The 16,330-nt window shown below is 46.7% G+C and overlaps 1 protein-coding gene across 1 annotated transcript; it reads left to right on the forward strand.

Annotated features, from left to right (window-relative positions):
• Window positions 1–883: 883 nt before the first annotated feature.
• Window positions 884–14,426, forward strand: CNMD (chondromodulin; the record flags this gene model as incomplete). Its single annotated transcript, XM_082014487.1, has 7 exons — window positions 884–1,655; window positions 1,972–2,106; window positions 4,464–4,604; window positions 7,216–7,329; window positions 10,300–10,453; window positions 11,623–11,825; window positions 14,211–14,426. The coding sequence occupies exons 1-7, from the start codon at window positions 1,584–1,586 to the stop codon at window positions 14,424–14,426; spliced, it is 1,035 nt and encodes a 344-aa protein (XP_081870613.1). The 5' UTR covers window positions 884–1,583.
• Between the last annotated feature and the right edge of the window lie 1,904 nt (window positions 14,427–16,330).

Genomic DNA, 16,330 nt, shown 5'->3' on the forward strand with positions numbered 1-16,330 from the left:
TGGAGAAGAGGAGGCTGAGGGGAGACCTTATCACCCTCTACAATTACCTGAAAGGGGATTGTGGTGAGGTGGGTGTTGGTCTCTTCTCCCAAGTAACAAGCAATAGGACAAGAGGAAATGGCCTCAACTTGCACCAGGGGAGGTTTAGATTGGATATTAGGAAAAATTTCTTTACTGAGAGAGTGGTCAAGTATTGGAACAGGCTGCCCAGGGAGGTGATGCAGTCACTGTCACTGGAGGTGTTCAAAAAACATGTAGACGTGGCACTTTGGGACATCGTTTAGTGGGCATGGTGGTGTTGGGTTGGTGATTGGACTAGATCTTAGAGGTCCTTTCCAACCCTAATGATTCTGTGATTCTGTGAAAAAAATTTTGCTATTGCAGAGTTGGTTAGCACAGGCACCGCTCCGGAGTGAGACAGGGTCACATGTGCCAGAGTCTCCTCAGTTTAACAGCCCCCCTCTCCAGCACGGTTGCTTGTCTAGGAAACCGGAGCTGGACCACTGGGCAAGCAGGGCAGGACAGGGCAAAACCCAGACTGCCCCTTCATGCTCTTTTTGCCATTTTTTTTGCCTCTGCTTCCAGCCTTACGAAGGATACTCTGCTCTGCACTTGATAACGGCCGCCCCAAAGGGTCCAGCACCACTCATTTTCCAGCGTCAAAGAGTGCACGCACAGCCAGGCGCATGCACATTTATGTACAGGCAGGAGGTCCATACGGCGCATGGAGGGCACACGGATGCAGACAGACACACGGACAGACACACATAGCTAGTTGTAGCCCTGAGTTTAAGCTTCCCATGTACAGTATTAGAACGAGCAAATAGATGCAGAGGAACGTCCCTTCCAACCCAAATTCCTCGGTGATCCTACTGTACTTTAGATGCTCAGAAAACCAACGGAGCAATCACGAGTGACGAGGAAATGGAAGAAATCCCGGGGATACGTCCGCTTTAGAGGTCAGGTCGCGAGGTATCCATGACCTTTTTAAACGAAGAGATGAAATTATCCCCTGTGCTGTGCCCGCACTGGGGCGGCTCCAGGCCTGGGCTGGCTGCCCAGCCGCGGCCCGGGGCTCGGGGGGAGGCAGGGCTGTTTGCCTGTGCCCCACATCGAGGTGTTTTGCAGAGCAGTCACCGAACAGCACCTTGTCGGCTCTGGCGCCTGTGAATTCTTGTGGCAAGTGTAAAAAAAAAAAAAGTAGTTAAGACGCTGCTTCTATTTTAAAAGCTGCTTTTTACGATGGCCGTCTGTCTGCTGGGGCACTTCTCCTCTCTGCAATGGCAGGCGGGGGGGTATCCCCTAGGTATCCCCAACAACCCTGCCCCCCCTAAACTGGAGAGAAGCCCCGGAGGGGGCCGGGACTGGGCTGGGGGTAACAGCCCCGGGGAGCTCCGGCGGCTGCTGGGCAGCTCAAGGGGCTCATTGTGCCCGGAAGGGGGGCGGTCCTGCCCCCCCCCCGTCGGGGCAGGGGCCGGGGCGGGCCGGGGCGGTGCTGCCCCCCCGTCGGGGCCGGGGCCGGGAGCGGGGCCGGGAGCGGGGCGGCGGCGGAGCGCGGGGCAGCTCTCCCTCCCGCGGCAGCCATGGCTGAGGGCTCCGAGAAGGTGCCCATCGCCCGAGCGGGGCCCGAGGATGTGGAGCGGGGCCTGCCCCCCGTGAGTGCTGCCGGGCGGCACCGGGCGGGGCGGGACGGGGTTCGGGACGGGACGGGGCGGGTAGGCACAAAAGGGGCCGGATGGGATCGGACCGAACGGATGGTTATGGGTCGGATGAGGATGGGTCGGGTCCGGGAGGACGTGGCGGTCCGCACGGCCGGGCCGGGCCGGGGTCCCTGCTGGCCCGGGTATCCCTGCCGGCCGTGAGGGTGTAGGGGTGTGTGTGGGGGTGTGAGGGTGTTGCGGTGTGTGTGTGGGGCGGGTGTTGGGGGGTGTGTGGGCTCCCTGCCCTGCCCCAGCCCCGCGCTCTCCGCAGGCGTACGCGGCGGCGGCGGCGGCGGGGCCGGGGCGGCTGCTGAAGGCGGGGGCGGCGGTGCTGATCGCCGGAGCCCTCCTGCTCCTGGCCGGGGCCATCGGCGCCTTCTACTTCTGGAAAGCCACCGAGCGGCAGGTGAGCGCGGCCGGTCCCGAGAGCGCGTCCCTGCAGCCGGCGGGGTTTTGGGTTGGTTTGAGCTGGTTTCTTACAAGGAGAGGCACAGGCTGGGCATTTTTCTTGCCAGGTCGATAAAGAGGTCTTTAGGCAGATCTTTATTTTCTCCATGCTTAAAAAAAAAAAACCCAACCCAGCCAAACCTAAAAGCCAAGCCCGTAATCGTTATCTTTCTTTACTGGCTGTGTGGACGGAGCCTGCTGGAAGCACATTTCTTAATGAACACGAAACGTGTCTTTGAGAGCACAGACGCTACATTGATCCTCGGCAAACTCAAACCCCAACAAGTCCCCGGGGATTCAGATTCCTGGGCAAACTCCACCTCCCAGGACAAAAAAAAGCATTGAAACGCGTAAATTCCTTTTTCACATCATCAGCGTTCTTGGTCCAGATTCTACCTGGACCCTCAAATATGTAATGTTATATTTAACCCATTACCAGGCACTGTTATTTCATGCCAGTGGTTGGTATGATTGTGCATACACGAAAGCATTTATGGTTAGCAGCTGTGGAACAATTTTTAAAGTCGTGTAAGTTTTATTATTTACCTTTTCTGGGGTACGTGAAGAATCCTGTGTGCGAAGAACAAAAGTGAGAAGCAGCTGATCAGCCTAAGAACCGAACTTGGAGCATTGGCATGCATTTATCTATTAATGTTTCTTTGTTTACATAAGATTTTGGTTTAAAACGTATTTTGAAACATGATGGTGTACATTTGAATGTAACTTGCTCCATAAGTGCAATTAGTATCTTTGAATTTACTTTGGAAGAAGTTTTGTACCGCCTCCAGCCCCACGCTGGTCCTGGTCAAAGGAGAGCCTTGTGCGAATCCCAGCAGCCAGAGCAGAGGTCCCCCCCTGAGGTACACCCGTGCACACAGGGATAATTCAGATAATCAGAAAGTACAAGGTTTTACACCAAAAAGACAGGACACATTGCTGACCTCCAGGACATGCTGCAAGACCTGTCTGTTTCTGTAGGCTTTTGAAAAAGAAGGACCCGAATGGGGACGTAGGCAGGGAGGGGACATGGTGGGGTGGGTGCATTCATGGAGTACAGGACAAAGTTTCCCCCCTTTTTTTTTTAAATTGCTCCCATCATCTGAATTCTGCTTGGCAAAATGTGTTACCTTTGTAGTTGTCATTAAGCTTCAAAGTTGATCTCCAGGTGAAGACACTAGGAAAGCTTAGAGTTATTTTTCCAAGCTGCCTTCGAACTCAGAAAGGTACATTTGACTTCCAAATGTTCAGGCAGCAACCATAAAAAATTATATTTAGGGTTGTTCATAAAAAGGTTTAAGGCAATTTTTAAATTTTTATTTTAATTCTTTACATTCTCCCATAACTGACAGGGGTAACAGTCTCAACTCTAGCTCAGCCCCTAGCAGAGGAGACCATGTACTCTGGTCTGGTTTTCTGGACCACGTTCAACAGGAGTCCTAGACAGTGGAGAATATGGGACTGAATCTATATAACTGAGGAACCATAAATCTTTAGCACCTTAGACTTTCCTGAGTGAAAGTGAGAGAAGAAGAAATTTGTCTCTAGCTGTCAGTGTAAATTTTTCATGAAAATGCTGTAAGGCTTTTTTAAGACCAAAAGTAAACTGCTTGTGCAGCACTTTTAGCAGAACTGCACAAGAGGATCGAAAACCCTCCCCACAGATTGTGGTCCTCCAGCAAATACAAACCACGCTGCAGCTTTCCTCATTGAAAATAGGATAAGAGCAAATACGCTGACAAGGAAAATACGAGTCTATACAACTTCACATCCAATTTAAACAAAGTTCACATCCATTACAAGCTGAGAAACATGTTCATATTCAAGAACTCGTTTTCCTGTGCCTCAGCAGAACATCCTACGAGATAAATAGGGGCTGGGCTCTGTTAGAGGAGGGTGTTTGCTCCTGCTCTCCTTTGGGAATCCTGCCAGCATGATTCCTAAAACATGACCTAGAAGAAGGCTTTTAAGTCTGAGTGAGCCTGGATGTGGACCCATCCCACCTTGCTTTTGAAGTAAAACTGTCAGTACTACTGGAGTTAGTTAGGTTGCTCAGGGCTTTATCTGGTTGGGCTTTAAAAACCTCCAAGGATGGAGCCTGCACAACCTCTCTGGACAACCCACTCCACTGCCAGCCTGCCCCGACGGCGAGGTGTTGCAGTAGGGTGGTGTTGGTTGTTGGAGGGTTATCAAATGCCTACAGAAATAAAAGTTAGGAGCTGAATAGGGATACGACAGTCAGATTGACCCATTGCCTGGTGTAGGAGGAAGGCAATAAGTGACTACTGACGTGTACTACTGGTCTTTTATCAATTCCAGGTGTACAATGTTCACTATACTATGAGCATTAATGGAAAAGTACAGGATGGATCAATGGAGATAGATGCTGGAAACAACTTGGAGACATTCAAAACAGGAAGCGGGAAGGAAGAGGCTGTTGAAATTCATGATTTTCACATTGTAAGTACCACCACCCTTCTCTGTCATGCAACATGCTCCACTGCTGGACTCTAAGGATACCCTGCCCTGCCCTGCCTCCTCTGCCCGAGTCAGTCTCAGGTTCCATCCCCCAGCTATCCACACAAACATCCTTGCTCTCCCGGCTTGCTTTCACAGCAAGATGGGCAGTTTCCTCCAAAATGAAGTCTAAGTACCTTTTGGGGATAGGCCGTGCCAGGTCCCACTCCGGGAAGCAGTAGGGATTAGGCTGCATTAGGTTTGGCTCCACGTAACAATTTGCATTTTCAAATCATTGACCAGAGCTACAACATGTGCCCTTGGGGTCTTGCTAGAAAAACATTCTGGCAGGCTGCGACACAGCCCTTGCATGATTTCATATGATTTGAACTAGAAAAAAACACCTTCCCCTCCTCAAAACATCACCGTTTTCAGGAGCATAGGGTCAACACAGTAAGCCAGGTAGACACCAAGGAGAGACCACTCAGCCACCCAGGCAGCTTGCTCTGCCCTGAGACCAAGGATGGGAGCTGCTCTCCATGGCTTGGCCCGGCTTCATCCCCAGGGGAGAGGATGGAGGCATTTAGCACAGCTTACGCATCCGTGTGCCAAACGCATGGTGCTGGGCCGCTTGGGCTGATAGCAAACACGTGTGGGTACGCCAGCAACTTGGCTGTGGCTGCTCGGCGCAGAGCCTGGGCTAACAGATGCCAAATCTCAGCAGAGCTCAACAGCTGGGATAGAGTGGTTCACTGAGCTGTACCACCTCTGAGCTACTACAGGCACATCCATGTGATGTTGCAGAAACCTCCCGACAGGGCCCAGATCCTGCAGTTAGCGTTCTCAGCTGCAAAACACTCAACTCCAGAGTTAAGTCCTCTGTAAGTCAAAGCAGCACGTAAAATAAAGGTGCTGCTGCTAGGAAGACTTGCCCAGGGCTTCTGGAGCAGCCACTTTCCACTTGCTGAATCTAGAAAGGTGAGGAAATTCAGCTCCTTGTCTTCTCAGCAAGTACAAACAAATCCACGCCAGGAGACCCAGGACGCCGACTTTCCCAGCAGCTGCGGTTCAGCCTTTATGAAACTCTTGTTAGCATCACCACAGCAACATTATTAGCAGCTGAATAAGGGCACCCACAACAAGCTCTTCTCATTTGCCTTCACCCTTCCACATCTGCACAAAACCACCGGCCCACTGGCGAGATGCTGAATCCGTGTTTCCTCCCTGCGTGCTGCTGGTAAGCTACCGCCTGTCCCAGCCGGGTCAGAAGTCAGCTCCCAACACCAACCAGCTGAAGTGACCCCCCCAGGGACAGTGCCCGCTTGTGCTTACAGAGGGCTGGGGACAGGCACAGCCAGAGCAAAGGGATGTTGCCAGTTGGGTTTTGAGCCAGGAATGTACATAAAGGAGAAAGAAATTGAAGAGATGCGCTTCCAGCGGCCGAGTATTTATATTAGCAGCTTTGGGTTGACTGGCACTGCTTGAATGATTGCACGGTCAGCGAAGACTTGGAGTTGATGACGTTAGAATACTTCTAGCACGCTTGGTGCACCCATCCCCTCTCTCACTGCTTTAGAATTGGTCATTTTGTTTTGGTGGGCGTCTGTCCAACTGTACAAGACTTGCAGGCACACAGGACGAGACTCGGGTGCCTCAGTACCATCCATCTCAAGCTGCACGAGATGCCTATGGCATCCATGATACCCACACGAGGCAGGTGAGAGGGGTCATGGGGACACTCATGGCCCCCCTGGCCTGGCAGCCAGGGGCTAGGGCAGAAAACCAGCGTATCTCCAAGGGCACACTAGATCTTTATATTTAGGTGGTCGAGTGGAGCTCACGCAACCCTATGAAAGCCATGCAAATTTTGCAGTCTACAAGCAGACATCTAAATTCATAACGTAAAAGAGAACTCTTTTGTGGGTACTCAAAAACCTACAGCAGAAACATAGAAAATACAGACAAGGACCCCCTGCCCAGATGTTGGTGCCCCAGGTGCTGGCACATAGCTGGCAGATAGGACGCTGGACTTGTAGGAGTCCTGCAGCCGTCTGGAGCTGCTGGGATACCCGTCTCTTGCTTACAACTAGACATCCATGGTTTAGGCAATTGCATTTCACCCTCGTAGGCCAGATGAAGGAAGTCCCACACACAGATTTCTGCACCAAATTCCCCGTCACGAGCTTCCCCTTGCTGTTACGTGTATAAATTGGACCCAGCTGCCCCCAATATTTTTGTAAATCTGTGTCATAAGGATACCGCCCCGCCAGCTAACACGATTTCGAGGCTGCCTACGTTAGGTGCCAAGTTACAGTTCAAATCATGTCAACTAATTCCTTAACAGAGCTACTCCAAGTAGCCTACAGCTGGCATGGAGGCACTTATATAAAACACCCCCATGTTTCAGCAATCGAGCGAAAACTTCTAGACCCATTTGACCAAAATTGTAAAGCTAAAATGATGAGGGAGGAGTGTTTTATTGCATCTCTTTTTAAATAAGATTTAACCTTCAGACTAAAAATTCAGCGGCAATTTTAGCAGAGCTCGAACGCTTTCTTGGGGGTGGTGGGGAGCTGGAGGGCTGCACACAAGCCCCTGCCTTCTGCTTTTGCAGGGCATAACTGGAATCCGTTTTGCTGAAGGAGAAAAGTGTTACATCAAAGCTCAGCCAAAAGCTCACGTCCCCGAAGTTGATGCTATGACTAAAGCAAGCCTCTCGTCTGAGCTGGTAAGGGATAATTTTTTATTCTTTTTTTTAAAACAAATCTTTGTATAGAGAGGGTCTTAAAGCAATATTTAAATACAAATAAAAATGACATTTGAAAACCACTGTGGATAGTGGTAGGGTTGGACAGGACAGTTGAGAGCTCGCTGACGGATTGCAAAGGGACCCTGAGAGGTAAGAAAAGTAAGATTGGCGTCGGAGGTGTCACTGTGCCCAGGGGCATCGCGAGAGGCTGCAGCCTGGGGAGTGGGGGAAGCTTTAGACCGACGTCTAGCAGATCCACAGGAGACCTCCGTGACAGTGGCATCTGCTTGAGATCAGGCCACGCACAAGGCTGGAAGGGAGAGGATGGAGGAAGCAGCTGCTTTAGACAATGCAAAGAGGGGTAGTGGTAGATCTCAGGAGATTTCCATTAACACTCTCGAGCAGAAGCAGGGACTCCATCACTCAGGTCCTCTGAAATAGTCAATAAAGGGAAATTGTGGAAAACATTATTGCAAAAATTCAGCTAACTGAGAAAAAATAATAGTTTTAAAAAAATTAAGAATTTGCCTTCTTAGATGGCATCAGACTTCATTTTAGGACATCATGTTAAGTAAATTTGATGGAATCTGCATTGCAACCGCTACAAAAGCTGCCATTCTGACCCAGATGCTGCCAAAACCTCTCCTGACCCCACATTTGTAAAAAAGCCCATCGCTTTAGGTGTGCAAAGCCTGAGTTTCCCAGAGCTCAGACCCCCAAACCCATCGCTCACACAGAGGTGGCTCCAGTGACTCGAGTATGGCCGAGTATGGCCGAGCCTGGGTGCTGGCAGGGGCTCAGCCACGGGCAGGAGAGCACAGGAAATCCACAAACCCTTTCCCTGGGTTTGCACCACTGATGAGAAAATAAAAGTAGATAAAATTAGCTGGGAGAGAGGTGCCATTAAGGCTGCACCTACCAGCAACGGTGCTGTGATTACTGAACGTTGACTTTAAAATGAAGAGGGAAAAAAGGTCTCTCTAAATCCAATCAGTGAGGCACTAGCAATGTTACAAAGTCCCATGAAGTTGGTGAGATTTTCCTCACGATGGGGAAGAGATCTTGCCCAAGTTCCAGGCAAAGACCTAGATCTTTCCTGCCTTGCCTTATTTTAAAGGCAGCCTGGGCCTCTTGCCTTCATTAGCACGACTGCCTAGAGTCAAGGTTTCCAATTTTTCATCTTTTTGTAAGAATAAAGTCACAGTCCTGAAGACGTTCTCCTAAAATAGTCCAAAAGTTATTTCTAATCTTCTACCTGGCTACAGTAAACCTCTTTCCTTGTCCTGTTTTCTGTGCGTCTTCTCCAAAGACACATCACCAACACAACCACTGCAATAAATCATATGCACCGAGGCCAAAACGAGCAGCTGATGTAATCACAGAATCATTAAGGTTGGAAAAGAGCTCTAAGATCATCAAGTCCAACCATCAACCCATCACCACCATGCCCACTAAACCATGTCCCGAAGTGCCACGACCACATGTTTTTTGAACACCTCCAGTGATGGTGACTCCACCACCTCCCTGGGCAGCCTGTTCCAATGTTTGACCACTCTCTCAGTAAAGAAGTTTTTCTTAGTATCTAGTCTAAACCTTCCCTGGTGCAAGTTGAGGCCATTTCCTCTCGTCCTAAATTAGTGCTTCCATTGGGATATTCATCTTTCCCTGTTGCTCGACTTTCCAGGTTAGATGTATGACAGGAATGGCCAAGTAGTATTTCTTTTTCTAGAGCAAGTCCCCGCCTCTGATGTATTTAGGAGAAAGTATGTAAGAAAACGGCATACACAACACACATCATAACCCACACTGCCTATAAAAATGGTTGATTAAAATAAGCTTTTATAGATACCCAAACTCTGCCTGCTCACAAGTCAGGATCATCTCAAACAGAAACAAAGGGTATTTTTATTTCTGAAAACTAGATTCAAATATTTCTAATGCTGCTAAAAGCTTAAGTGGGAGAATATAAATAAAGAGCACTTCTCACTAGACAGATTGGATAGCAAACTTGAATGACTTGAGACCTACAAAAGAAATCAATAAACACATTAAAGGAACAGCAACTCGATGGAATAAATTGATCTAGTCAGTTATATAACAAGTTTTGATGACTTTTATGGAAGCAATTTAGAATTTTAACTTTGAATTCATACTGGTTTTCATGATTCAGAAGTTGGTTTTCTTTTAGTATTTCACTGTTGCTGTAAAATACTTACAAATTTTATGTAAAATAATACTTTGAACTAACAACTTTAAAGAATCAATCACTGGCATTTTCCTACATTACTTTGAAGATATGAACCAAAAACCTGCAGGGTACACTTCAAAAAGGCATGCTCCTTTAACTCGCACTTCAAGCTTCTGGTCAATTGAATTGCTTTTACCAAACGAGACCTTTAATCAGACCGATCACATTGACATAAAACTGGAAGCTGGAGCAGTTCTCAAACTATAATCCTCTCTAAAACTTTTGAGCAAGATTTTTTTTTTCCCCCCTCCTATTGTAAATATAGTTATCTCTTGGGAGTACATCAAATGAGAACGGGGCATGACAGAAGATTAGCGTCTTGTTTTCAGCTGGTGTATTTCATTGCTGTGCTCTGCTGAACGTGGTAAAATCTTCACGGTTTCTACCACCTGAAAAACTGGTGCTTTGGGCCGAAAGATCTCTGACACCTAGTCCTTTTATATGGGGCAAAAACCTTAAGGCAGAGACGGCTGAAATCTTAGCACCCAGCAAAGCTGACAGGAGTTTTGCCATTCGTTTCAGCGGTGGCAGCCCTTACTCAGGCTTTGGCTCAGTACAATCGCTTCACATTCATGAAATACAAGGACGCTCGCTATCAGCTGTGGCGGGTGATTATACAGTTTGATGCTCCAGAATTCACAGCAAGCAGGCACGTGACTGTTCACTGAGCTAGCAAAGGATTTGTGCTCTTCTATTTGCAGGAAGATGAAATCATGCCCGTGAGATTTGACGAAAACTCCCTTATCTGGGTGGCTGCAGATGAGCCTATCAAGCATAACAGTTTCCTAAGCCCCAAAATTTTAGAGCTTTGCGGGGATCTTCCAATTTTCTGGCTGCGACCAACATATCCCAAAGGTAACACTTCTTGTATTTGAAAAGTATGTTATTCCTCCCGTTGTCTAAACACCTTCCCCAAATCAGGTCTGCCACCGAGACTTGTGCATCTGGGAAACAACACCTAGACATTTGGTGTTCCATACCTGCACTTCCTCAGACAAATTTATACCCTCCACACGAGTGACTTCCTATGAGATGAAGCATTGCCAGAGAGGTCAGCCTCCTTCTACAGAAGGGCAAGACGATAGCTTAAACTAGCCCCAAAACGTTTAGGCAGCTGACACCAGGTAGCAGCAACACCCATACCTGGCCAAGAGTTAGGGAACCAGCAGGCTCCTGATCTGGGACCATAGCCTGTCCTATTTCCCACCCGCTTCTCCAGAGGATTTCACTGGAGTGGAGGCACAAGGTACTTTAGCTACACAACTGGCAGATGAAGTTTATGAGGTCCTGGAGGCAGTCCCAGGACTGAAGTACTCCCATCACCCACAGACAAGCTTAGCAAAGGTGTTCAGGAGTCACCAGGGAGACGGCAGCTTCTCCAGGTAACTTCCAGGCCTGGGAGGAGAGGAGAAGGCTTGAAAAGATTTACTCCTCCTTGGTCCAGTTAATATTAGAACACTCAAAGAGGGAAAAAAACCAAAAGATTTTAGAGCACCTGTGGATCCCAACTGCCAATATTTTCCACTTTTCTCATGACCTTTCATATCCCACTGGGCAAAAGAGCAGTGTCAAAGCTGTCTCAAAGCTGTTTCCACCAGGCTCACCAGCTGCCCTTGGGAGCAGGGCACCAGTCTGTCACAAAAGCACTTTAAAAAGTGAGATGTGTATGACTGGTCTTGCTAGCGCTGGCAACTGCTGCCAAGTTAACATCTTGCCAAGTCACCATGAGGTGGGTGAAAACAACCAACCAACCAACCACCCCAATTCCACACATGTTTTGCCTCAAGGAGAGGGGAGGGGGGGGAAGGCAATCTCACACTCCTTTGGACTGACACTGGCTGCAGATACAACACAAGAAGGCAAGCAGCTCCCATGGGGATGCTCATCAAGTTTGCCACCACACAGTTTCATCTTTCTCTCTGCCCCCTCCTTTTTTTTGATATCAAAAGAAATCACTGAAGCTTTAGGTAATGTGTGGATAAATACAAGGACACACTGAAGATAAGATTATCCTATTTCTTCAGGTAACCAAAGGAGAGAAATGAAGAGAAACAAACGCCAATCAGAACCAAACTTCGATACAGAAGACTTGGAAGCTGCTACTGAAGAAGTGAACACGAGGTCACCCACCACACAGCTGACTCAAGAGCTTGATCGCCTATCTAATGAAACCAGCCCAATGGGACAAGAAACCGATCAAACACTTAATCCAGACAACCCATATAATGTAAGTGTTTGCACTGTAATCTTCTTTCAGAGCCTGAGACCATTGTAGATAGGTAATACTAGTGATGTGGGTTTTGTCTTTTTTTTTTTTTATTTGTTCAATCTTTGCCTGTTTAGCTTTTCTCCAAAATTACTGACTTGTAAAAAACCTAAGAAGTTAAAAAAAGTCTTCCCTCATCCTCTTCTCCCTCCCTTACCCCAGTTTCTATTAGACTTCAGTCTGAAACAAGCACAAGTGCTTCAGGTGGCAAGACTAAGGCAAGTGGATGCCAAGTTGCTTTTCGGGGTTCAGGTCCATTCAGAAGCAGCACTAGAGAGATCCAACAAGGATAGTACCATATGAAAAGAAACCAAAGCTGCTCATGATCCGACAGCTGATCCACACCATTTACTGACAACGTAAAGAGAGAATCCAGTAGCTGGAAACATACTTGGTCCCCAAATAGAAGTTAGTATCAGAAGTGACTACTACAGAGGAAAGCAGTAGTAGGGTCTGGTTGCAAAGAGATCATGGTTAAGCCAAGTAAATCAGTTTTCTCAGCCCCTTCTCTACCAGAGTAAATGGCCCTAATCTAGTAAGCAATTGACAGAGGAGAACCTGGAAATAGTGGGTGGAGGATGAGCATCACGAAATTTGTTCTCGCTCTTCAAGATGAAGCAGCCCACGGAAAGAGCACAGGAACCGCCCCGCTGTGTCCCAACACCGTTGCTGCGCTGCAGGAAGGCTGACTGTACAGTAGGCACCTTCCAGTCTACTGCACCAGCGCCAGACGATTTACACCCACCATTTGGTGCAGCAGGAGTAAGTCATTTTAATACAACACTGTCACAAGATAAATGCCTCCTGCTTTGGAAATAAGTCCCAGCTTTGACTTGACGTTTATGCAACAGCAGGAGATCATTATACTGTGACAGCGTTCTGCCGAGTTGACATCCCTTAATTAAACTTAAATTAATCACTCCAAATAAAGTGGATCTGAATCAACTCTCTCACGAGGTCAGTGAAACAGCAGCAGCACTGGAATGTAACTTCTCCTCACAGCTACTAACATGACCATGTCCATGGGGCCCAAGCTGCCCTCTCTCTGGAGGGCAGCGGCAGAACAACTGTCGCAGGTCCCTTCTTCCAGCCAGAGGTTCCCTGGGCCGAATGGAGAACGTCCCGTCAGACGCGGTCACCACACTTCCCTCAGCCTGCAGGTCAGGACTCACTTTCACCAACAGTTACTGTGTAGATGCCTATATCTAAGCTTTCTTTAGAGGCAGATTCATTCAATTCAAAGAGAACCACCACTTATACTGTAGGCATTTCCCGTAGGACGAAATTAATCCTCCCTAGGACTATTTCTCTTCACCCGCTATGAGTGGAGTCTGGATGCTGAGCTCAGGTGTAGAAGGTCACACTGCAGATTATCCGAGTTCAAGGAAGATGAATCCTGCCCAAGGAAGCGACACCCTCCCCGCTCTCGGGGCTGGAAATGGGTCGCTGGTGGCCTGAACAACACCAAGCTGTCGCTAGCATCCTGAACAAGCCCAGAGAAGAGACAGCATCTTTCCGTGCCTCACCTTTTCAGTGTGCTGCTAGTTTTCTGAACGAAAAATGCTCAGGTAAAAAGCTAGGTGTTACTCAGGCATTTGCTCTTTGCCTCTGCTTTTCTTGAAATAACACCAGTGGGAAAAGAACAAATGAGCTTCAAAAAGCAGAATATCCAGGTTACTATTTTGAAGGTTGAAGGCAGTAGCAAGAGCCTGATTTTTACATATTTTATGCTTGCCTTCCTCCATGCAACTCCTTACTGTCAGATACGGAACAGGCAGAATTCCGACTGTCCACAGTGCACTTAGGTGTGGCAGAGGGAGCAGAAAAAAAAAAGCAGACTGAAAGACAAGGGAGAAATATTCAGAAAACTGCAGGGTAATAGCTTACTGAATAGTTTCCTGGGAATGCTGTAAAAAGCATTAGAATACAAAAATGAAAACAAAACATCAAAAGCACAGCATACACTTCAGACATTGTCAGCTACATAAAAGACACAGGTAACTGTCTTGAAATCTTTTCCATCACTAATATTTAAAACTTGTGAGTTTATTGCTGCTGGATCTTTTGCAAGGACTGTAGAAGAACAATAATGAAGTTAGAGCTCCCTGTTGTTTCTTTCCATTTTACATGGGTGATTGCACCAGTTCTACACTTCTACCAAACAGAGTGAGATGAAAGAAAAAAAATAAATAAAGCAAGATGCACAGATCAGTGGAAGTTGTGTTAACTTCACCAGGACCAAGATTTCAGTTTTTACCCTTTGTAGGGTTAACAGGAGCATCGGTATATTCTGCATTCTCTGAGAATGAGGGCACCAGAATGATTATTTAATATTTTACATTTCAGCAACTGGAAGGTGAAGGGATGGCTTTTGACCCCATGCTGGATCACCTAGGTGTGTGCTGCATCGAATGCAGACGAAGTTACACACAATGCCAGAGAATTTGCGAGCCTCTCATGGGCTACTACCCATGGCCTTACAACTACCAAGGCTGTCGTACCGCCTGCCGAATCATCATGCCCTGCAGCTGGTGGGTCGCTCGTATCATGGGTGTTGTGTGAGAAAAGGCAATCAGAGCCTTGAGAAAATAAGCAGGAATGCAATGACGACAAACCGGTAAAAGGCTACAACCAAAGCAGCAGTACCAATCCTGGCTTTTAAATCAAAGTGTGTGTTACTGCACTCAAAGCAAGGTCAGATATTCTAACTGGAAATAAAAATCTTAAGTTAATATTCCATTAGCTTTACAAATGACAAGGGTATACTAGCACTTACTGAATTAAAAAAACTAAGACATCCCAAAAAAAGACAATATTAAACTTTGCTCACAAGCTGGTTTAGCAGTCCATAAGCTTGCTCATAAATCCAAATTCAGCCTTTCAAAACAAAACACTCACTCCAAGCTAGATGTGAAAATTTACGTCCAATTAGGCAACTAGCTCAACTTGTACACTTGGGAGTACCTTTCATCCATGTAGCTTACTTAAATAAATCACAAGTTAAGTTGCTCCCTGTTGCTATTCACACCAAGTTGCCAGGTCATTATGAATGGTTATAAACCAATTACAGCATACCTTCCCACAAAGCTGCTCCGGGGGACACGGGAAAGCACACATTGTGCTAAATTGGAAACAAACGGCAGGAAAAGGGGCTGCGGAAGGGAATGTGCGTGGCTGCAGAATCAAAACCCTTTGCACATCCCAACATCAAAGCAGCCCCGGCATCAAGAATCTTGTATCCATGATACCACTGTAGTGTCTAACAAGTATCTGCTATCCAGCTACTACAGCAAAAGTATTTACATGCAGTTGTAGACCAAAGAGTCTCAAGACCCTTCAGAATCTACAACAGCCACTGTATTTATAAATCCTTGAACTAGACACTTTTGACACAAGATTACAACCCTTCTTTATTCCACATGGATAGCAGCCATTCACGCTAGCTCCTTTAGCTTTGCTGAAGCTAACCTCCATTCCCCACAAGAGAAACTGCTTACTGGTAAGGGGGGGGCGGGGAGGGGGGGAAAGAAAAAAGCATTTCTAACCTCTCCCTTTTTGCTTAGGGAAACTGCAATTATTTGGATTGATCCTATTACATATTACATCTCTAAGGAAGGTACTAAGCTGAAACACTCGCAAAGATGGAATGACATCTAGCCTAGGGAACAATTTCTAGCCTTGAAAAACAAAGATAGAGGTATTACACTGCCTTCACCCATACTGTACATCTCAAACCCTACCTTTGAGTTTATGGAGCCATCTACATGGACTTTATAAAGAGAATGGTCCAATTTTCCTTGAAGTTCACTTTCTGGAGCATTCATTTTTGTGACTAAACAGCTCTTGAGATGTTGCAAGCCTAGTAATGTTATTAACACTGCGTGACACAGAAAAAAGGAATTAATTTGACATAATCGTGGCTTAAAGAAAATAAAGACAACCTCATGTGGAATGCTAAACCGCGTATCTAAACAGCAAAGTGTTAATGAGAATAAGATGAGAATAGAATTCAGTATTTTGTTCTATTGTAGCTTTTTTAATAGAAGCTTCACCTTCCCTCAATCTGAAGAACACTTGCTTTGAAATATTTAAATTAAAAACTTCTTAAAGTGGGATTTAAAGGCCTGTTAAATTTGAGTTTCTGCTTTTTAAAATGAAAATGACCTTCATCATTATGTTGTTTTAGAAGTATGTCATTCATATGCTTAGAAAAGTCATTTTGCCTTTTTTTTTTACTGCAGATTAAACAAATACATTAAAAATGGCAATCACTTTCTGTGGTTTTTTTCAGTGTAGAAAGTGTAACAGTATCTTTAAGTACATGTTCAAGAACTGTCTGGAGAGAAAAACAAGGGCATCAGCAAGTGAAACACTGAAGGCAAAGAGAAGGAAATGTGACTGTATACACAAATGAGACTGTTGCTGTCTTTTATGTCTAAGGCCATCTTGGGGCAAGCCATGACCTG

The sequence above is a fragment of the Phaethon aethereus genome (genome assembly GCF_964289735.1).
Source record: "Phaethon aethereus genome assembly, chromosome: 1".
NCBI classification, from domain to species: domain Eukaryota; kingdom Metazoa; phylum Chordata; class Aves; order Phaethontiformes; family Phaethontidae; genus Phaethon; species Phaethon aethereus.